A 17,932-nucleotide genomic window follows, 5' to 3' on the forward strand; every position below is an offset into this window, starting at 1 on the left:
CAGGAAGTCCCTAAACATGCTATTCAATTTGCTGAAAAACTTCTTGGGTATTATGTATGGGATATTACTGAAGTAGTGCAGTAGCCTGGGCAGAACTACCATCTTAAGCATGGCCCCCCGCCCCATCATCGCCAAGGGCAATCTTGCCCAGAACTGCATGCTGTTTCTAATTTTCTCGACGGCTACTTCCGTATTGTGTCTGTGTTCTTCTTGCACCGTGTGATATACATCTACGCCCAAATAGCGGAAAGAGCTAGTTGCCCATGGTACCTGTAGCACCGGTAGTCCTTCTACAGGGATCCCCTTATAGCTACCTAGCGGGAATATGACAGACCTTTGGGGGTTCACCGAGATGTCCGACAACTCTGCGTACCTTTCCATCACTTCAAGTATGTATAAGAGATTTTCTTCTGGGTATTGCAAGTACAGTAACAGATCATCTGCGTACAAGGATATCAAGTGTCGTTCCCCTCCTACCTCAATGCCAATCGCATCATACTGTGCCCTAAGGCATATTGCCAGAGGCTCCAGGGCCAAGATATAAAGCATCAGGGACCAGGGGCACCCTTGTCTGGTGCCTCTGCTAAGTTGCCATCTCTCGGATATCACTGCTCCAGTTCGGACCCTGGCAAGCAGCTCGCTATACAACATCTTGGCCCACCTGATATAGCCCGGCCCCATTCCATACCCTTCCAAAGCAGCCAATAGCCATGACACTTGACCGAGTCAAAAGCTTTAACTGCATCTAGAGACACTATCGCCATCTCACCCTCGTTCTTACTACCCCATTCGACCACCCGGTGAAGCCGCCTATGATTGTGTGTTATGTTTCTGCTTGGGACATAACCCGTTTGGTCAGGATGTATGAGTCTACCAATCACTTTCTGCAATCGATTTTCTAGGACAACAGTGAGAATCTTGCTGTCCTGATTCAGCATCGACAGGGGCCTGTAGGAGCCACATCTGTGCTCCGGTTTATTGGGCTTGGGCAGCGGTATTATGATCGCCTCTCTGAGTGACTCAGGCAACCGTCCTATCTCAAACGCTTCATTAAGCATGTCTAAAATTGGGGGGAGGATTTCCTCTCTGTATACTTTATAAAATTCGCTGGGGAACCCATCTGCTCCTGGGGTCTTACAGGTAGGCAGCTGCTTCACAACCTCTTTTAACTCCTCCAACGTGATTGGCTCATCTAACTCCTCTCTCTCTTCTTCACTTATCTATGTCTTCTAACGTTTCGATTATCTTGCGCTGGTCACCCATCTCATCGTCTCCGTACAGCACTTTGTAATATTCCACAAATTCTTTGTTAACCCCCTCTTGTGTGGCCACCTCATCTCCGTCCTCCCTAATAATAGTCCTGATCGGAGGCCTAGGGGTCTCGCTTTTGTATAGCCAGGCCAAAAGGCGGCCTGTCTTGTCTCCCCCCGCGTGCTGCCTCTCAACATATTTCTTATAATTGAGATTGCAGAGTCTTTCCCAATGCCCTGCACATTGTTGCTGTAGTTGGAGTACCAGCTCCGGCTGGACATTTATTGTTTATGCATTTGAGAAACCAAACAGGAAGATCGTGAAGCAGAACATAAGAAGACTGGTGCCAGGTGTAACCAAGAGCTAGGAGCTAAAAAGCTACTGTGGCTTCAGATAAAATATAACAAAAACTCTGAATTTATGAGTTACTTTCATAGGTTTTCTTTTTGGAAGTATAACCTGAGAGACCTGTGGAGGTTTAAATCCCTGAGTGTCGCACACCTAGGGGAAGGGAGCTGGGTTAGGATCTCCTGAAAGGAACTATTAGAGAAGGGACGTAGGCAGATTGGAAACCTGACAAGAACTGTGAGCCCTTAAAATACTATGACATTCACTTGGAACTAAATCCAGAAAGCGTATGGAACTTTACTCCCTGAGTCTCCTGAACTTGGGGAAGAGGTACTGTGATATATACTTGAAATGAATCCTGAAACCTTGTGGAACTTTACTCCCTGATTGTCTGGAACTTGGGGAAGGGAGTTGTGGGAGAAGCTCCAGAAAGACAGTGTTATATGATTTTGGAACACTTGTTTATTTTGAACATTCCAGCACATTGTTAGTATTAGGCGTAAGGGCAAGTATAGGTTGTGACACAGACATCATCTTACTTTGGACTTTTAAACACAGACTGGCCTTAGGTACATCAGTTGAGGGAAGTCCCCTCTTCGAGTTAGGGAAAGTTAGGTGTTACTCCCATCCTGAAGTTTTAAATAAAGGTTTTCCAACTAGATGTTTTGCGTCTGTGTCTAACTGTTGATACATGTCTGTCTCACAAGACCTGTTCCTATACTCAGCCTGTGACTTAAACCACTTTTTAATAGGAACTGACTGCCAATCAGAGCCAGAATCACTAGAACTGGAGGTGACCTCCATTGTAAAATACATACACCCTACTGCCACACATCAGCCCCAGTCACTCTACCCAGGTGCGCCAGAACACCAGCCTTGGTGTCTCCCTCCCGACCCAAAAACCGCCATTGTTCCCATCCTCTCCTCCCAGCGTGTCTCCAGTGCTAAAGCAGCATCCACTATCACGCCATTAGTGTCACACTCCCGGCCCTGGATTCCTGTAGGCAGCCGCTTAAATACTGACCTGCCCTGTGCTAAAACAGGCTCATTAGCAGCACCTGGAGCAGCACACCTGAAGATAATCTGCCTCCTCCAGCTCTGGTCATGGGAAAGTGAAAGCAGCACTGATGTTCAAGACTTATGGTGGCTGTAGTTCTAAGATTGCTGCATAGAAATATCCAGGGATTAGGAACTGCCCCAAGGTGCACTGTGGGATTTTTAGTTTGTGAAATTAAATAAGGAAGTTCCAAAGTGATGCACAAGGAAAGTAAAGACAAAAATATAATTAGCTTTTGTCAGGGGAGGATTACGGTAATGAGCAAGTCACAAATAGTCCAAAATGAGTGCCAATTGGAACTCCAGTGGCACAGTCGTGACAGCCGGTGCCCTTTGGGCCATGGCTTGTTGAAACAAGGCTTTCTCGAATTTCAGAGCTTCAACCTCAACTGTCAGTCCCTGGACTGCAGCAACAAGTGCAACGATGCACAAGTATGACCGCTACAGCATCACAGACACAAAATCAACTGTACTTGTAGGACAGGGAATATACTGATTGCCCGGACAGCCGTGCCCCGCATGTATGCTCATGATAGTTCTCGTCTGTTCACAATCAACACAAGGCACTACAATCTTACATTTTCCTCTCATTCCGGCTAACTGAACCCACCCATTCTTTCAGTTCAGGTAGAGCTTGAAAACCATGAACATGCCAACGGTGCACAGTATGAAATCCTATTAACATAACAATAAGAGTACCATTAAATGGAGTAATAACCCATGTTTTTACAGTGTTTGTAAGCAGAATAAATATAGAAGCGCTATATAAAAAGCCAAATAATTATTGTGAACTAAGTTCTTAGTATGGTTCCTAATTTCCCACTAGTTTCTCACATGTTCTGATAAATTACCTGTTAGAATCGTATATTGTGTAAGGTAGCTTTGGAATCTTCTTTACCGAAAGGTAAAACCTGCTTGGAGAGAGTCGTTAGGGTTAGTACAGATTGTTAGAATAACATAAACATTGAGGGCTAAACAATATTTTTTAACCGCCTAAACACCCTTAACAACATATTTTAGGATTGTTGCAATAAACAAACTTCAGTTCTAGAATGTTTGGGTAAAGTAGTGTCTTAAAAAATACGATTTTTATTTCCAGGTGGGTACCAATTGAAACAGACATAACAAAGTTTGTCAACGGTCCACTTTCACTTTGCCACCTCCAAAATGGTGTAAAGGAAAGACAACTCACTGCCCGTGACACAAACCGGAAGTGTACCTGTGCCCGCCTCCAGATCATGTCAGTCCGCCGGAAGTGTGCGGTTGCCATGTAACTTCCTGAGAGGCGGGAGCGGGGCGGAGCGCTCTATGTGTCAGTCAGTCTGGGGCTGTGTCTGTCGGTCCTGTCCGTACCCCTCTCCGTGGTGTATCTGTGCATTCCGTGTTTGATTGTGGGCCTGCCCTTCCCTCGGTGTTTTAGTAATCCCACTGTGGTCCGTCTCCGGTTCTCATAGCAGGATGTCGGTGGCCGGGCTGAAGAAACAGTTCTATAAAGCGAGTCAGGTAAAAAGGAATGATGAGAGATAGGCGCCAAATAATCTGTAGTTCGTGAGATAACTAGGCACGGTGGGTGGTTGGTTGGCTGGTTGGTTGGGGGGGGGGGGGGGGGGGGTTGCATCAAATGAAGAGTACGGCTGATACATTAAAACAACCCAGCACTAGTTTTGCAAATGATAGAGAACACGGTCGAAGTTGTGGAGTGGAAAACAGCCCCGGACTCAGCTCCCACGGTAAAGGCTATATTATAACTTAACTGCATGGTTTTTTGGCTAACCATGCCTGCTAAAATTGGGGACGTGTGTTTACTGGCGTGGAGTAGGAAGGAGGTGGTTCTTGAGGCTGATGTGGATTAAAGTATTAATCGGTGGCTAAGATAAGACCATGACGGGGCTAAGAATCGAGGAAATAGTACAGTGGTCGGCAATCTTTGACTCTCCTGATTTTTGGACTATGATACCCTTGATTCCTCACTATTGATTGCTGGTTAGGGTTGATGATACTTCTAGTCCAAAACATCTGGACAGCCAAATGTTGCAGATCCCTGCACTAATAGATGCGACCCAACAACCAGCATCGTACGACCCAACAACCAACATGTGGTTAAAATCTGGAGAAACCAGTATGAAGCTATAGGATAAATGGGCCCCTAGTGTGGTGGAGAGGTTCGAAAGGGAGTGATCAAAAGCATGATTGTGGAGGACTAGCTTTGCTACTTGTATGGTGTCAGTCTGAGGTGTCACTCGCTCGGAATCAGTGGTAAAGATTCAACCACGCAAGAAGAAATACTTATAGTAGAGACAGCTAGGGGGTTGGGGCAACCCTGTCAGAATGGGAGCATAGCTTGAGGTGGGCCTCCTTGAGTGCCATGGCATGCTTAGATGAAAACATTGTGTCTGACATCCATAACATGCCCTTATGTTATTTTTGGATTTTTAAAATGTGCCTCTGCCACTTACATAATACTTATGCACTAATAATCCTTTTGTGTGATTGCTGAATCTTCAACTGTGTTGGTAAATTAATGTGTGCATGGGAATGGACCTGTGGCTGGGGCTGTGAAAGGCCAGCCAACCAATACATCACCTTCCAATATAGGTTAGTGTGGATTAGATCCAGGTCGCATGTTGGAAGCATAATGGTTCGCCTCATCTCTTTCCAGTCTGACTTGTTAAAAGGATTGGTGTGCTTCTTTGTGTTACTTGACTGGTAGTGTTATGTATAACCCTGTGGTGTCTCGGGGACCCATGCATCTGTTTGTAGGCAGGTAATACTGACATAGATTATACTCTACTCCTTTACCCATGCTATGGTATGGCTGAATCGAGAGTTCCAACAACTATACAATTACAGACTGCCCTACATCGTGAACTGCCATTGCAGTGTCCTTTGTGTGCTATATGAATGCCAATAACTTATAATTTGAGCACCCAGGTAGTTCTTGCCTTGGGTTACCTTTCTTTGAATGACGTGGAAGTTGAAAAGTGGTAGGTATTCATTTGGCTAGAAAGAGTCTTCCAGTCAGGGATTTGAGGAAACTTTACCATAATTGGGGCTGGGGCGGTTGGTTCGCAAGACAGGGAGCACAGAGGCAGTTTATACTGATCAGAAAGATAACCATGAATGCTTTTTGTGCAAGTCAGTTGAAGTTGATAACGAGTTGGACATACGTCCCTCTCAATGGGGTATTCTCTGAGTGCCCCTCTGCTGGAATTGTCAGTTGTAATGTTTTTTCCTTTTACTTTATCATGTTTTCTGGGACGTAAGCATTTGAATGGAATCTCCAAATTCGGTAATGGTGCTGTAGCAGAGCTGCTAAATGAGCTATTATATCGCTGCATCAGCAATTGTTTTTGACCCACATTAATGCATCATTCTGACATTAATTGACTAATCAGAAATATAGGGCTAATTGTCTTGGCTAAAATATATTTGTAAAATTTGGTTTTAAACGACGTGTTTACTTATAATCATTGTGATTATTTTTTTGTGTACTCATTGGGGAATGCAAAGTTATATTCAAGATCACGTAGTTGAGTGAGCACAATGAACCTGGCCTTAACAATTCTGAAGTAAACATCTGCTTTTCTCTTAGATAGCTGCACATTTGATTTTCAGTCAGGTACTCAACACATATGGTTTTATTTTCCCTGATTTATACAACACACCGCTGCATTTGCATGAACCTCTGGCGGATCTGAAAAAGATGGGTGGAATAGGCTGGTGGGGCGAGGGGAGAAAATGGAAGGTGACTTTGATGTTGTGATGCTTCTGGGCAGGAAGTATCCTGATCCCTGTGGGCAGAGGAGTTACTAGTGTTGGGTAAGGAGCATAGAACAGTTCGTCTATAGGAAGGAGATCTTGTGTGGCCATATTGTTAGTATGCTATGGTTGATTGTAGATGTGTAGTGTTATCATGTTCAACGTTTGTTGACGGGGTGTATTCAAAAGCCATATGCAAGTGGCTTAGTTGATCAGCATGTTGTGTGTTTGAGCACACCTGTGCGACGGCATGGGGTGAATGTAGTTTAATTGCGCAGATGCCAGGGAGCAGGACATGCAAAACGCAGTAGAAGTAACATCATAATATGTAAATGTTCCCTTATGGTACAGTGCTTATTAACATTAACAGTTGTACAGTGCTTATTAACATTAACAGTTGTACAATCTGTTTGCAAGCGCTCTCACTGTGCCAGGTCAGTGAATTGAGGTATATGTGATAGTCTGCTGCATAGAATTGCACGGTTTTGTCAGATGGGGAGATGCTTTAGTTTCCTGAGCCGTTAGACCCAATCTTCCCCTAAAAATGTAGCAGTTGTCAATTTTTATAATTGCACATCAACACATTGCAGTTCCATGTAGTTTGCCACCTTTGTTTGTGGTAAAACTACACCACATTGCTTTGTAATATGGGTTAAACAGATGTTGGTCCATTGTGCATGGTTCTCAGTTTATAATCTCCTTTTGAATCCAGTGTTTAAAAAAAGATATATATGGATAATCACGCTTTGCGGTTGGTCTCTTTAGCATGTTTTAATATTGTATGTTTACACTGATGGTGGGTTCACTGGGATGTTATATCTTAATTTAAGCACCGTTCTTCCTTGGGTTGTAATCCCATGGCTACCATTGGGCTGGGAAAATGTACATTGCCACTTCCATCCTGCATGATACTCTTATATTGTCTGAGATAATTACACTGCACTGACTCCTTTGCCCAGACTGCAATTTGATGGAATTGAGATTTAGGAATACGCAATCCCAGACTATCCTACAGCATTAGGATACCTTAGAAATTGCAGATGTGCTCTGTAGAAATACCAAAATGGCGGTAAAAGTGTTAACGGTCAATTTTTCTGATCCGTCACTTATAGGTGCATCTGTTAGGCTGAATTGGGGAACGAAGCAGACCTAAATTTCCTGCCCCACCATAAAAATGCACGTGATTTAGCACCAGCATGGACTTTCATGCTGGCGATAATGCAATGGACTCCCTGAAATTGCCACCCTGTACTACCAAGAGGATTCAACAAGAATCCATTATGAATTAGAATGCCTCTTGCAATCGATGTTTACACTTCCCAACAATGAAGTGGAAAATTGCACAGAGGGGAATTTTTGTACAAAACGTTTTGCACCAAATTAATAGCGTTCGCATTTTTTGGGTACAGCGGTAATACAATAACGTAACCAAAGTATAGAACCATGTTTTGTTGATGGGATTGGGTCTGGATAGGATTGGGTCTGGGCTTTATCAGGCGATCACTTCAGTTTAGTAATTGGTATCACATTTTAACCGTCGTCGTGGCCGTTTGCTGTGTATTGGTGTTTATGCAAAGCTAGCTCTTTTGTGCGAAGTTTTGCAGAGTTTCCAAGTGGTGTGCAACAAATGGGATAACCCGTGCCGGACTTGGATTGGTGCCACGGTTTAGGATATGCTGCATCTGCTGCCTGCTTCCCTTCGGCGCTGACCTCCCCCCGCATCTGCATTACGCCCACCTCCGGCCTTTCCCTCCTAAACATCAGTCTATCCCTCCCCCCACCTTCCTCCTCTAGCTCCATCGGAAGTCCCTTTACAGAAAGGCCGAAGGGGAGGGGGCGTGGGATGCAGAGCAGAGGAAGCAACAGGACATCCACTGTAATCTTCATACCAGTATCTTTTAGGGAGGGGTTTACAGCAGTGTCGTATTCAAAAAGAATTTCAGTAACGGTTGGTAGCGACCATTGTGAAATGTGCACAAACCTCTAGCAAACAGGCTATATTGTCTGTCTCTCCTGTTATGTGACTGTTCTTTTTGTGATATGCGATGTTTTAAAATGTCAACATTGTTTGTTAAGGACTCCTTTTATTCAAGCAGCATTTGCCAGTCAGGATCTCGATACGCCCCCTGGTCTCCTTTTCCTTTATGAAGACTGTCGGATACATTCAACATCCTGAATTCATCAGCGTTTGAAAAAAAAACTTTTCGAATGCCTCAATGCTGAAAGTGAAACTAACCTACTAGCAAAGACAACAAATTGCATTATTTGAGAATGAAGATGGTGTGGTGATTACCTTACTTAGTATAGCCATCTATATGCGCTATTAGGCGATTGAAAGCACTTAGGGGGCGAGTAATAGAAGTAGGGGAAGGAGGCAACAAAATATTAAGTTAGACTTCATGAGTACAGAGCAAGGAATTAAATGCTTGCCTCAGACGCTGGTGCCATTCTGCTGTACCAACTCTGCCACTTATCCTTTCAATGTTCATAAAGTTGGATAACCATACCACGTGTTATTACAGCGCTTGCAAGCTGGTGGTTTCTGACATGAAACATTATATAAACATGTGATGTTATTGGTTGTTTGTGTGGTACTTGATACTGATCTGATGCTATCTCGCAAGTGCTGAACGAGAGGGGAAAAGGTATCCCCCAACCCACCACTGCCTTTCACTGTGGGATGTATAACTGCAGCAGAAATGGGGTTGATGGGAAGAGGTTGTAAACAAAGAGTATGTGGGATACAGATTGAGAGGAGAGTTAATGGGAGGAGGTATAGGGTGCTGGCTTTACCCTAGAAGCGATATCTGCTGTAAAATGCAGTGAAATTGGATGATGCAGCACAATAAGTAATCCTTGCTTCATGAAAAATATCTACTTTGGAGGTCCCTTATGGTCCTTTCTGCCCATTAACCAAGTTATGTTGTAAAGACGCGCAAGGTATACAAATGCAGCCCTCAGTGGGCACTGGGCAGTCATCTGGCCCTTCAGCAACAAGCCTGTGGCTGAATGGACACAGGACCCCTCTTAAGCCATTGCTTGGAACTTTAAGGAGTACTATGAATATGTACTACCATTTTCCAACAAATGCCCCCAGCCTCCACCCGGCCCCTCTGCAGTTTAGAAGCATAAAATGTTAAAACATATGAGTGATCCTTGCTGGCCTCCCTCATATCCAATACATCCAACACACACAGCCCCTGCTGCCCCCATCAGGATTGCAGACCAGCTAATTGGCACACAGACTAGGTAAGGCCCAGGCAGCAGCACCACATTATTTTATTTCAGCTCATTCTAATAAACATTTATACATCACCCAGCACCACAGTAGCAGTCTTATGGCATTTATTGTGAACTGGATATAATACATTTATATACAAGGAGGCACATAGGCACACAAACGACCCTCACTGCCCACTCACACTGTCAATCCTTGGCTATGAATTGCAGCATGTGTCTTTACCAACATGTACCTGAATGGTCAGTCTTTCACGCTTATTCCAAGTAGATATTTTTCGTCCTAGTCAATTCGAGAAACAAAGTAGGGTTACTAGAAGCCCAGAGGGTAGTTAGTCATTACACAACAGGAGCTTGTCTTCCTCTTCAGATCACCTTTTAACTGCTCCATAGAACATGAATCTGCCTGGCATGCCTTCAAATCTGCAAACATCAATCAATACGAAAAGAAAGTCTACAGAAAACCTCAACATCCCGGCAAGCTACTACCCAATTTCCAACGTTCACTTTCAAGCAATCCTATAACTCCTTTCCCTCTCCATTCTTTCCTCTGGCCCTACCCATTCTGCTGGACACACGCTAGAAGCCATCATCCACTCCACCCTTGCTCTCTTCTCCCCTGGTCATCTCTTCCTCCTGGTCTGATTACTCTCTCATCACAGCATCTGGGTCCCTATGGCTCTGTGACAACTCCTCATAAAGCTCTGCCAACCTCGCTCACGAACATCCGCCTGATGAAACGAGTGTCAGCTGCTGCCTTCTCTTCCACCTTCATTCCCCCTTGCCCACCCAACCCAGACTCTACCACTGACTCTGCCCTCAGCAACCTCTGTCCATTACCAACACCCTTGACATCCTTGCCTGTCATGAGGATCTGCCTGAAACCTGCCTCTAAGCGTAACACCTGGCACGACTCCGAACTTGCAGACCAAAAACGTAACTGCAGGGCTGCTGAAAGGAAGTGGCATATTTCAGGCTCACCCTATGGCAAACTGGCCTGCTGCCTGATCCAGAGACACTGCAGACTCTCCATTCATGCCGAAAAAGAGTCCACATTCAGGCATGAGTGTCTACTGCGTCTAACTACACGGCTGAACTCTTAAAAATCTGTAGGGAACTGGCCACACGTCTGCAGTATCTTTTTGACCCTACTCCTTCCGAGGATCTTTGCGATGCACTCGCCTCACTTCATTTAAAAAACCCAGGACATACTTTAACAGCCTTGCCCCATGCTGTTCCAGAACCATCAAGTACAACATCCCTCTTGCCCCTGCTCTTGCTGACCTTTGCAACCACTCCTTTGCTTCTGGTTCTTTTCCTTCCTCCCTCAAGCACTCCCTTGTGTGCCCCTCCTTAAAAAAACTCTGCAGACCCTTCACGTCCAGCCAACTACCTCCCCATTTCCATCACCCCCTTCCTGGGGAAACTACTTGAAAAGTTGGCCCTCTGCCAACTCAACTCATACCAAACTTTTTGGAGGTCTACACGACCATCAGTCTGTTTTCCGAACATCCAGAGGCACAGAAACTGCTCTTCTGAACACCCCACTGCTTGCATCCCTGGACTTCAACTCCCCTTCTGTTCTCATCCTCCTTGATCTCTCTTATGCATTTGACACAGTGAACCATTCCATCCTCATAAAAATGCTCCATGATGCCCTTGGTTTCTCGGATCGGGCACTGGCCTGGCTTACCTTCATCCTAACTGACCGTTCCTCCAATATTAATCTGGCCTCTTTCTCTTCCCCTAGCTCCTCCACCTGTGGCATCCCTCACGGCCCCATTCGTTCACCCTGGCTCTTTAACATACACCTCTCTCTCTGCTGGGATGCCTCAATTCCTCCTTCGCCCCCAACATCCACTGCTACGCTGACGATACACAACTCTTCTTTAAACGTCCTACTGACGCCCTTGCACCTGCCTTCATCCCTGGCTGCCTCTTTCATCCAGGCCTGGTGCACTGCTAATGATCTCTGCCTCAATACCAGCAAAACAGAGATTCTCCCTATTGGGTCCCCTTCACTCTGGCCTTCCACCATTGGCTTCGCCCCCCTGCCCCTTCCTCTATTTTTAAACTTTGAGAGTAAATGTGATTTTAAGAGAGTAAAAATGACTTTTTTCACATGAGTAAAATGTATGCGACATCCAGCCAACATGTGAAAAAACTGTATGGATATCATTACTATGCGGCAGCTTTCTGCATTGTGACAGAATACACCTTTCATTATTTCTAGCGATTTGATCTCTCCTGTATATATTTCAATGTTGAAATCGCAAAAACCTAGCCACTTATATAGTAAAACATACATGATTTTGTATTGTGTGTTTTGAGATTCGATAGCAGAATTGTCTTTTCATGTTTAATGAGTCCTAAATTCCTGGGGCTATTACTACCTAATGGTATGCTAATGTTATGATACAACAGTGCAGAGAGGCAAGGACTCCATGCTAAATTCTATCTCTCATCTAGTGGTCAAATGATTATTTTATATAGCTCTTTTGGCAAAGCTCTGTACATAGAACATATTTATCACACTTAGCACCAAACCAAAGTCGGTACTCCTTTATCGACCTCGAAAGGATGAAAGGCTGAGTTGGACTTGCCAGGATTCGAATCCCCAACCCACAGATCATGCAGAGATCACAGCAACGTGTGCTCAACCGGGAGAGCTATCTTGGCTAACATCCTTCATAGGTTGGTTAACTGAGTATTGAATGAGGTATAATGATCACAGTACCTAGATGTATGACAAACCATTTATAAAGCGCTAAATAAAGTAAAATACCAATCTGGATTATCACAGGGACAGGTTTTGCTGAGTTTCTATTTCAATTACCAATGTAACTTTCTTTTGTTTGTTTTTGAACAGTGCTTGCACTTTCTTGAGAGTCGGGTTTTGGATGTTTTATTTGTAGTCTTGAAGATTTGAGAGGCTAGAATACCTGTGACCAGTGTAATGACAATTACCCACCCACCCTTGAGCAAAAACTCTGCTGCCACTGACCATTTATAGTAATGTACCCCATTGACTGCAAGGTTGAATGGATGTAAACTAGACTGTGCATAGTCCTCATTTTACACACTGTTTTTATAATTAGACTGTAAATTAAATTAGAAGTGTAAAAATGATCTGCCTCTGAATGATTATGCACATAGCACCGGAACTCTGAAAAATATAATTGTGCAATACTGGTTTGCTTTCACTGAAAGAAAAGCATAACTTGTTAAAGTATATATATTCTCAATTGCAACTTAGTTTTCCATAATTAAACAATAGTAAAATTCTAGGAAAACATGCACAGTGCTTCTGAGGATGAATGGAAAGAAACCACTCCTTTTATCAGTGTGCAGTTTATTTTTTTGAAAGGCTCCAGAGAAATACATTCTGTTTCAGAGGTGGCTTGCAATTACATCCATGTAGATAAAAATCACAAGAAGCCTTCTGGTTTCTGTCAAGTAACCTGACCTTTGCACTGACCTCTGCTCTAAACATGTGTGTAAATGTACCCAGGAAAATAATAAAGCTGGCGTATTTACAAGATTTTCATGCGTAAAAAGGCCTGGTACTCGCCTTATCTTGAGCCCTGAATACTCCCCTTCTAGACCCCTGAGTGCCTCTGGCACCATTTCCTGGCATGTGAAGCGGTTTGCTAAACGGAGAGCTGGTTGTTGATCACTTTCCTCGACGGGCTCCCTTCTGTGGAAAAGCCTCCCTCTCCCTCTGTGACTTGAGCAGGACCTTGTTAAGTTCCAGAAAAGCCCCAAGATCTTTCTTTTGACCTCTACCGTCTCCTCCTCTCTTCCCTGCTAACCCTACAGTAGTGTGACTGATGTGCAGGGTCCTTATGTATTCTCAGGGCCCTGGCCCCCTCCCCCTCCCAGCCGCTGTCGATTGTTATTTTATTATTGTTGTTTTTTTTACTGCACTTACTTAGGCTCCCATGGGAGGTTTCACTTGCGTTCTCGTCTTATGCACTTCACCCTGAGCACTTCTCCATGAGCACCACAGCACCTATCCCTAACCCCGCCACCTTTCTGCACTTGCACGTTCTGAACACTCGCAAGGCATATTAGGTTAGTCTCCCCTCCCTGCAATTCTCATTATTTGTAGCATTATTAATTCAATTATTTATCTTTGTTGTAAATCATTGTCTACCTTCCCCTGTCCCCACGCTTTTTCCATGTGGGCGCTTTGAAACAGTTTTTGCTAATTGTATACGTCCCTAACAAATAACCAATAAATAAGACATTTATCGGATCTATTGGATTTTAACAAATGAAAAATAGAGAATGAAATCGTAACGAAACATAAATACCGAAAAAATACTCTTAATACCCCCTGTTAACCCATGTTTAAAACCCCATTCCGACATATATATATTTTCAGTATTTTTTTTGTTCGTTAAATACATTCTCTTTTTTTCTATTTGGTAAAATCACTAGATACCATATATATCTGCAAGAACTAGTGGAGCCCAATAGCCCTTACAAAACCCAACTTGCCTCGAGACCAGTGAGGAATCACTTAAATTTGTGTCAGTAATGATCACTGCTGACCACGGTACACTGATGGCTTTTATTTTCCACCATGGCCCTCAGGTGAGCGCTGTGCCTCTACTGCCCATGTAGCTTATTTTAGCTTTCATTTCACCCAATGCGGACCGTGAGGTCCGCAATGCTCAAACTCCAACTTTCCACTCTAGTCCCACCTCCTCCCCCGGCTCCTATTGGTTAATTCCACGTGTTTTGCTCGCGGGCCTACTCCCTCTGCAAACGCGCTTCCTCAGCCATTTCCACCATGGCCCTCAGGTAAGCACTGTACGTACCTCTGCTGTCCTTGTAGCTTATTTTGGCCTTAATTTTATCCAGTGCAGCCTGCGAAGTCTACGATACTCAAACCCCAACTTTCCCCTCCAGTCTTGCCTCCCGCACCCTTCCCCGGCTCATATTGGCCCACCCCTCCTTATTTGGGACCTGACCTGGGCAGTCCTCTGCCAGGCAGCCCCTGCGGCTAAGGGCCCGAGGCAAAGGGCGGCTCTTGCATTGGCATCTCCAAGATGTGTCTGCAGGGGAAGCCAGTAGCCAAGCCCAGTTGTCAACCAGCAGCGACAAAGAAGGTAGGGGATGGACAGGGTGGGGAGTAGAGCAATCGCTCTACCCCGGAAGCCCCGCCACATAACAAACCTACTTAAAATTGTGATAGAACTGTGATTATTAGCTCGTTCCCTCTAGATAGGATACTGAATGTTAGCACGTGCCACACTTCGAACTGTGAATATTAGCACATGCTAAATTTGGATAGCATTATGAACATTAGCCTACGTCGCATCGATATAGGATTGTGAATGTTAACAAGTGCCACACTTGGATAGAATCGTGAATGATAGCAATTACCACATTTAGTTAGAATCGTGAATGATAGCAAGTACCACACTTGGATAGAATTGTGAGCATTAGCCTGCGTCGCATCTAGACAGGATTATGAATGTCGGCCAGTGCCACATTTAGACTGCGTTGGGAATACTACTAATGCCACATTTAGATAGAATTGTGAATTCTAGCTTGTTTTGCATCTAGACAGGATTTTGAAGGTGGGCCACTGCCACATTAGGATATAATTGTGCATATTGGCGTGCGTCATATATAGACAAGATTGTGAACATTAGCTAGAGCCGAATCTAGATTGAAATGCAGAGATATTCACGCACCACATCTAGAAAGAATGTGGACATTTAGCACATATCACTTCTAGATAGCGAGGCCATTATCCAACCCACTAACAGTTTCACCCCTCTGCATAAACCTCTCAAACTCTGACGAAACACAACCACAACTCTAAAGCACAACAAACCGCACAAACTTCACTACACCGCAACAACAAAAAAAACCACATATAGTTTTGCCCAACAGCACACCAGAAAGCACCACCAAGCTCAGTGAACAGAGTTAATCGGACTGAAGTTGCCAACAGCACACCACTGCTCTCTTGCACTTTTCCCGCTCGTCCCCACTAACTCACCCCCCGGCCCCTTTCCTTTTCAGATCCGCCAGGGGACCACTCCGGTGGTGATAGTGCACGGTGCAAATATCCTTTAACATTATTCTCTTGGGCGTATGGCCAGCATTTTTCACAATCCTCCCCAAAATGTTGCAAATAAAGTGGTTCTGAGATTGCCTGGATGATGTCTTTCCGTTCCTATGGGACTGAGACTACATACACGCCCCATTCAAATCCCGCATATTTCTATTGGGCTGTACATGAGCGACAGTCTTTAACTTATTCTTTTGGGCATTTTCATGACCCTCCTCATGGAAATGGTCTTACTGCTAAAACTATGCCAATAAAATTCCGGTTGTATACACACATACCCAATCTTCACCAGACCACCACCAGATCTTGCCAAAAGCCTCTACTAATAGAATCCTGACTCCCTGCAAAATACTTTAACTTAACCCAACAGTGGAAATCATGATCTTGCACCAAAACGCCACAGATCACAATGATTTGCTTGGACGGGATAGATGGGAGCTTCCCTCATCCAAGCAGTGTAAACAAATTTAGATTTTGCATGGACAATTCGCTCAACCTTGAACAGCAAGTTAAAGCAATAGTCAGAAATTGCTTCTTCTAAGATTGCACTCATCACACCATACCTATTTTATTTCACTCAGAACGTTTGTAATCATGGTGCTAAGATTCCATGATAGAACTATGCCAAGAGCCTTTACTTGGACCTCCCGTATTGCATATAAACCCATCTACAGGGAGAAAAAAAAATCGGCAGTGAAACTTGGACAATTGCTACACATTACCCTGACACTGTGCACTTCCCAGACTCCTGTCAAACTCTGAATACAATTTGAAAACTCTCTACATGGACAATCAAGCCATCAGTGACAGTGTTCCAACATCCACTGCAAAGAGGTTTACACACTAAATGCTGGATAGGATATTTTGTGGCACTGTTGCTAAAGCCAGGTGGTTTTAGTAACATGCCCACACTTCGACAGCAAACTGGGAGAAATATCAGTCGCAATTCTGCCTACCAACTTCTGACACTTGAAGGCCAGGTGACTCCGCAGACTGGATGATTACCTGAACTTTGTAAACTCCTATAACATGGTGGTTCAGATGAAAATGGCCCTGATCTGCTTCTTTCTGAGCTTAGAACTGACTCGCATGAATCCGACTCGCCAATTGCTCACACCACAACAGGAATGGGACAACAAGACATCCTTAGAATTCCAGACCAATACCTCACACTCTACAACTAATAATTAACTGAGCCCGATTGACTCATAGGACCTACCGCCCTTGAAATTAACGTCGGCCCAGGACTCGTTTCGTCACAACTCATGGATCCGGCACATCCACTTGCCTGTTGCAACAGAGGTGGGACTACAGCACCTATCAACTAGCTTCATGTGAAAACCCCATCTATCATTTTGAAGCCCCTGGACCAAATTTTAGCCAGTACCACTCAACCTGACAAGCCCTGACTTGTTGACAATCCCTCACTAACCTGCTTACCATTCTTCTTTCCACCTCACATAATGCACATGAGCGATACACAGCAGCTGAAATCTTGGTCACAGTGTCCCATACCCATACAGCCCTCCGGCAACACCTACACTCTTATCTCTTAGGAAAAACATTCCATCTTGGGAGATGGCATTTCTGACTTCATGCTATGCAACATGATAGCATCTGGAAGGTTGGAAAGTGTATTTTCCAGATATTCAAGTAGATTACTACAATATATCTTGAAAGATATATGGCGCCTAGAAACAATTGTGTAGAGGCGCGTTATAAATGTCTTAAGATATCATTATTGCCCATTGTTTTCTAGCCAAACTGCATCACAAAGTTTGAAAAGTGTCGATTTGGGTTGCAAGTGTTCCAGAAACTCAGCCCTCTGCATTGTGGAATATTTAGTGGCTTTATCTTGTCCATTTTCAGTGGCATTCTGATAAAGTACACCCCCACACAACTACACGTCCGGTACAGCATTTACCTCAGGAGGGACTACTGTGAACTCTATACGGAGTGTGTAGAGGCGCACTCAATGTTGAATCATTAGTTATAAACATATAATAAATTCCTGTTTTTGTTAAATGTGCTTTTTAGGTGCTCCCAATTAGTAGAGTGCTACCTCTACTGTAACAAATGTGACAAGTAAGTGGTACAACAAAAAACCTTGTTGTACAAACTGAGGCACAGCTTGAGGCAAAAACAAGTCTGGCTAAAGATTCTGTTCTATTACCAGAAGTACATGCATGT

The 17,932-nt window shown here is 44.1% G+C and overlaps 1 protein-coding gene across 2 annotated transcripts in view; it reads left to right on the top strand.

Annotated features, from left to right (window-relative positions):
* The first annotated feature begins 3,970 nt into the window (after positions 1-3,970).
* Positions 3,971-17,932, top strand: part of SH3GL1 (SH3 domain containing GRB2 like 1, endophilin A2) — a 362,525-nt gene continuing 348,563 nt past the window's right edge. Inside the window, exon 1 of one of the 2 annotated variants that reach the window (XM_069649372.1) lies at positions 3,971-4,158. In XM_069649372.1, the coding sequence (XP_069505473.1) occupies positions 4,114-4,158 (45 nt within the window). In that variant the 5' untranslated portion in view covers positions 3,971-4,113. The remainder of the gene's footprint in view (positions 4,159-17,932) is intronic. The other variant, XM_069649373.1, reaches the window with a different exon arrangement.

Source organism: Ambystoma mexicanum, chromosome 1p, assembly GCF_040938575.1.
Source record: "Ambystoma mexicanum isolate Mex_15411 chromosome 1p, UKY_AmexF1_1, whole genome shotgun sequence".
Classification (NCBI taxonomy): Eukaryota; Metazoa; Chordata; class Amphibia; order Caudata; family Ambystomatidae; genus Ambystoma; species Ambystoma mexicanum.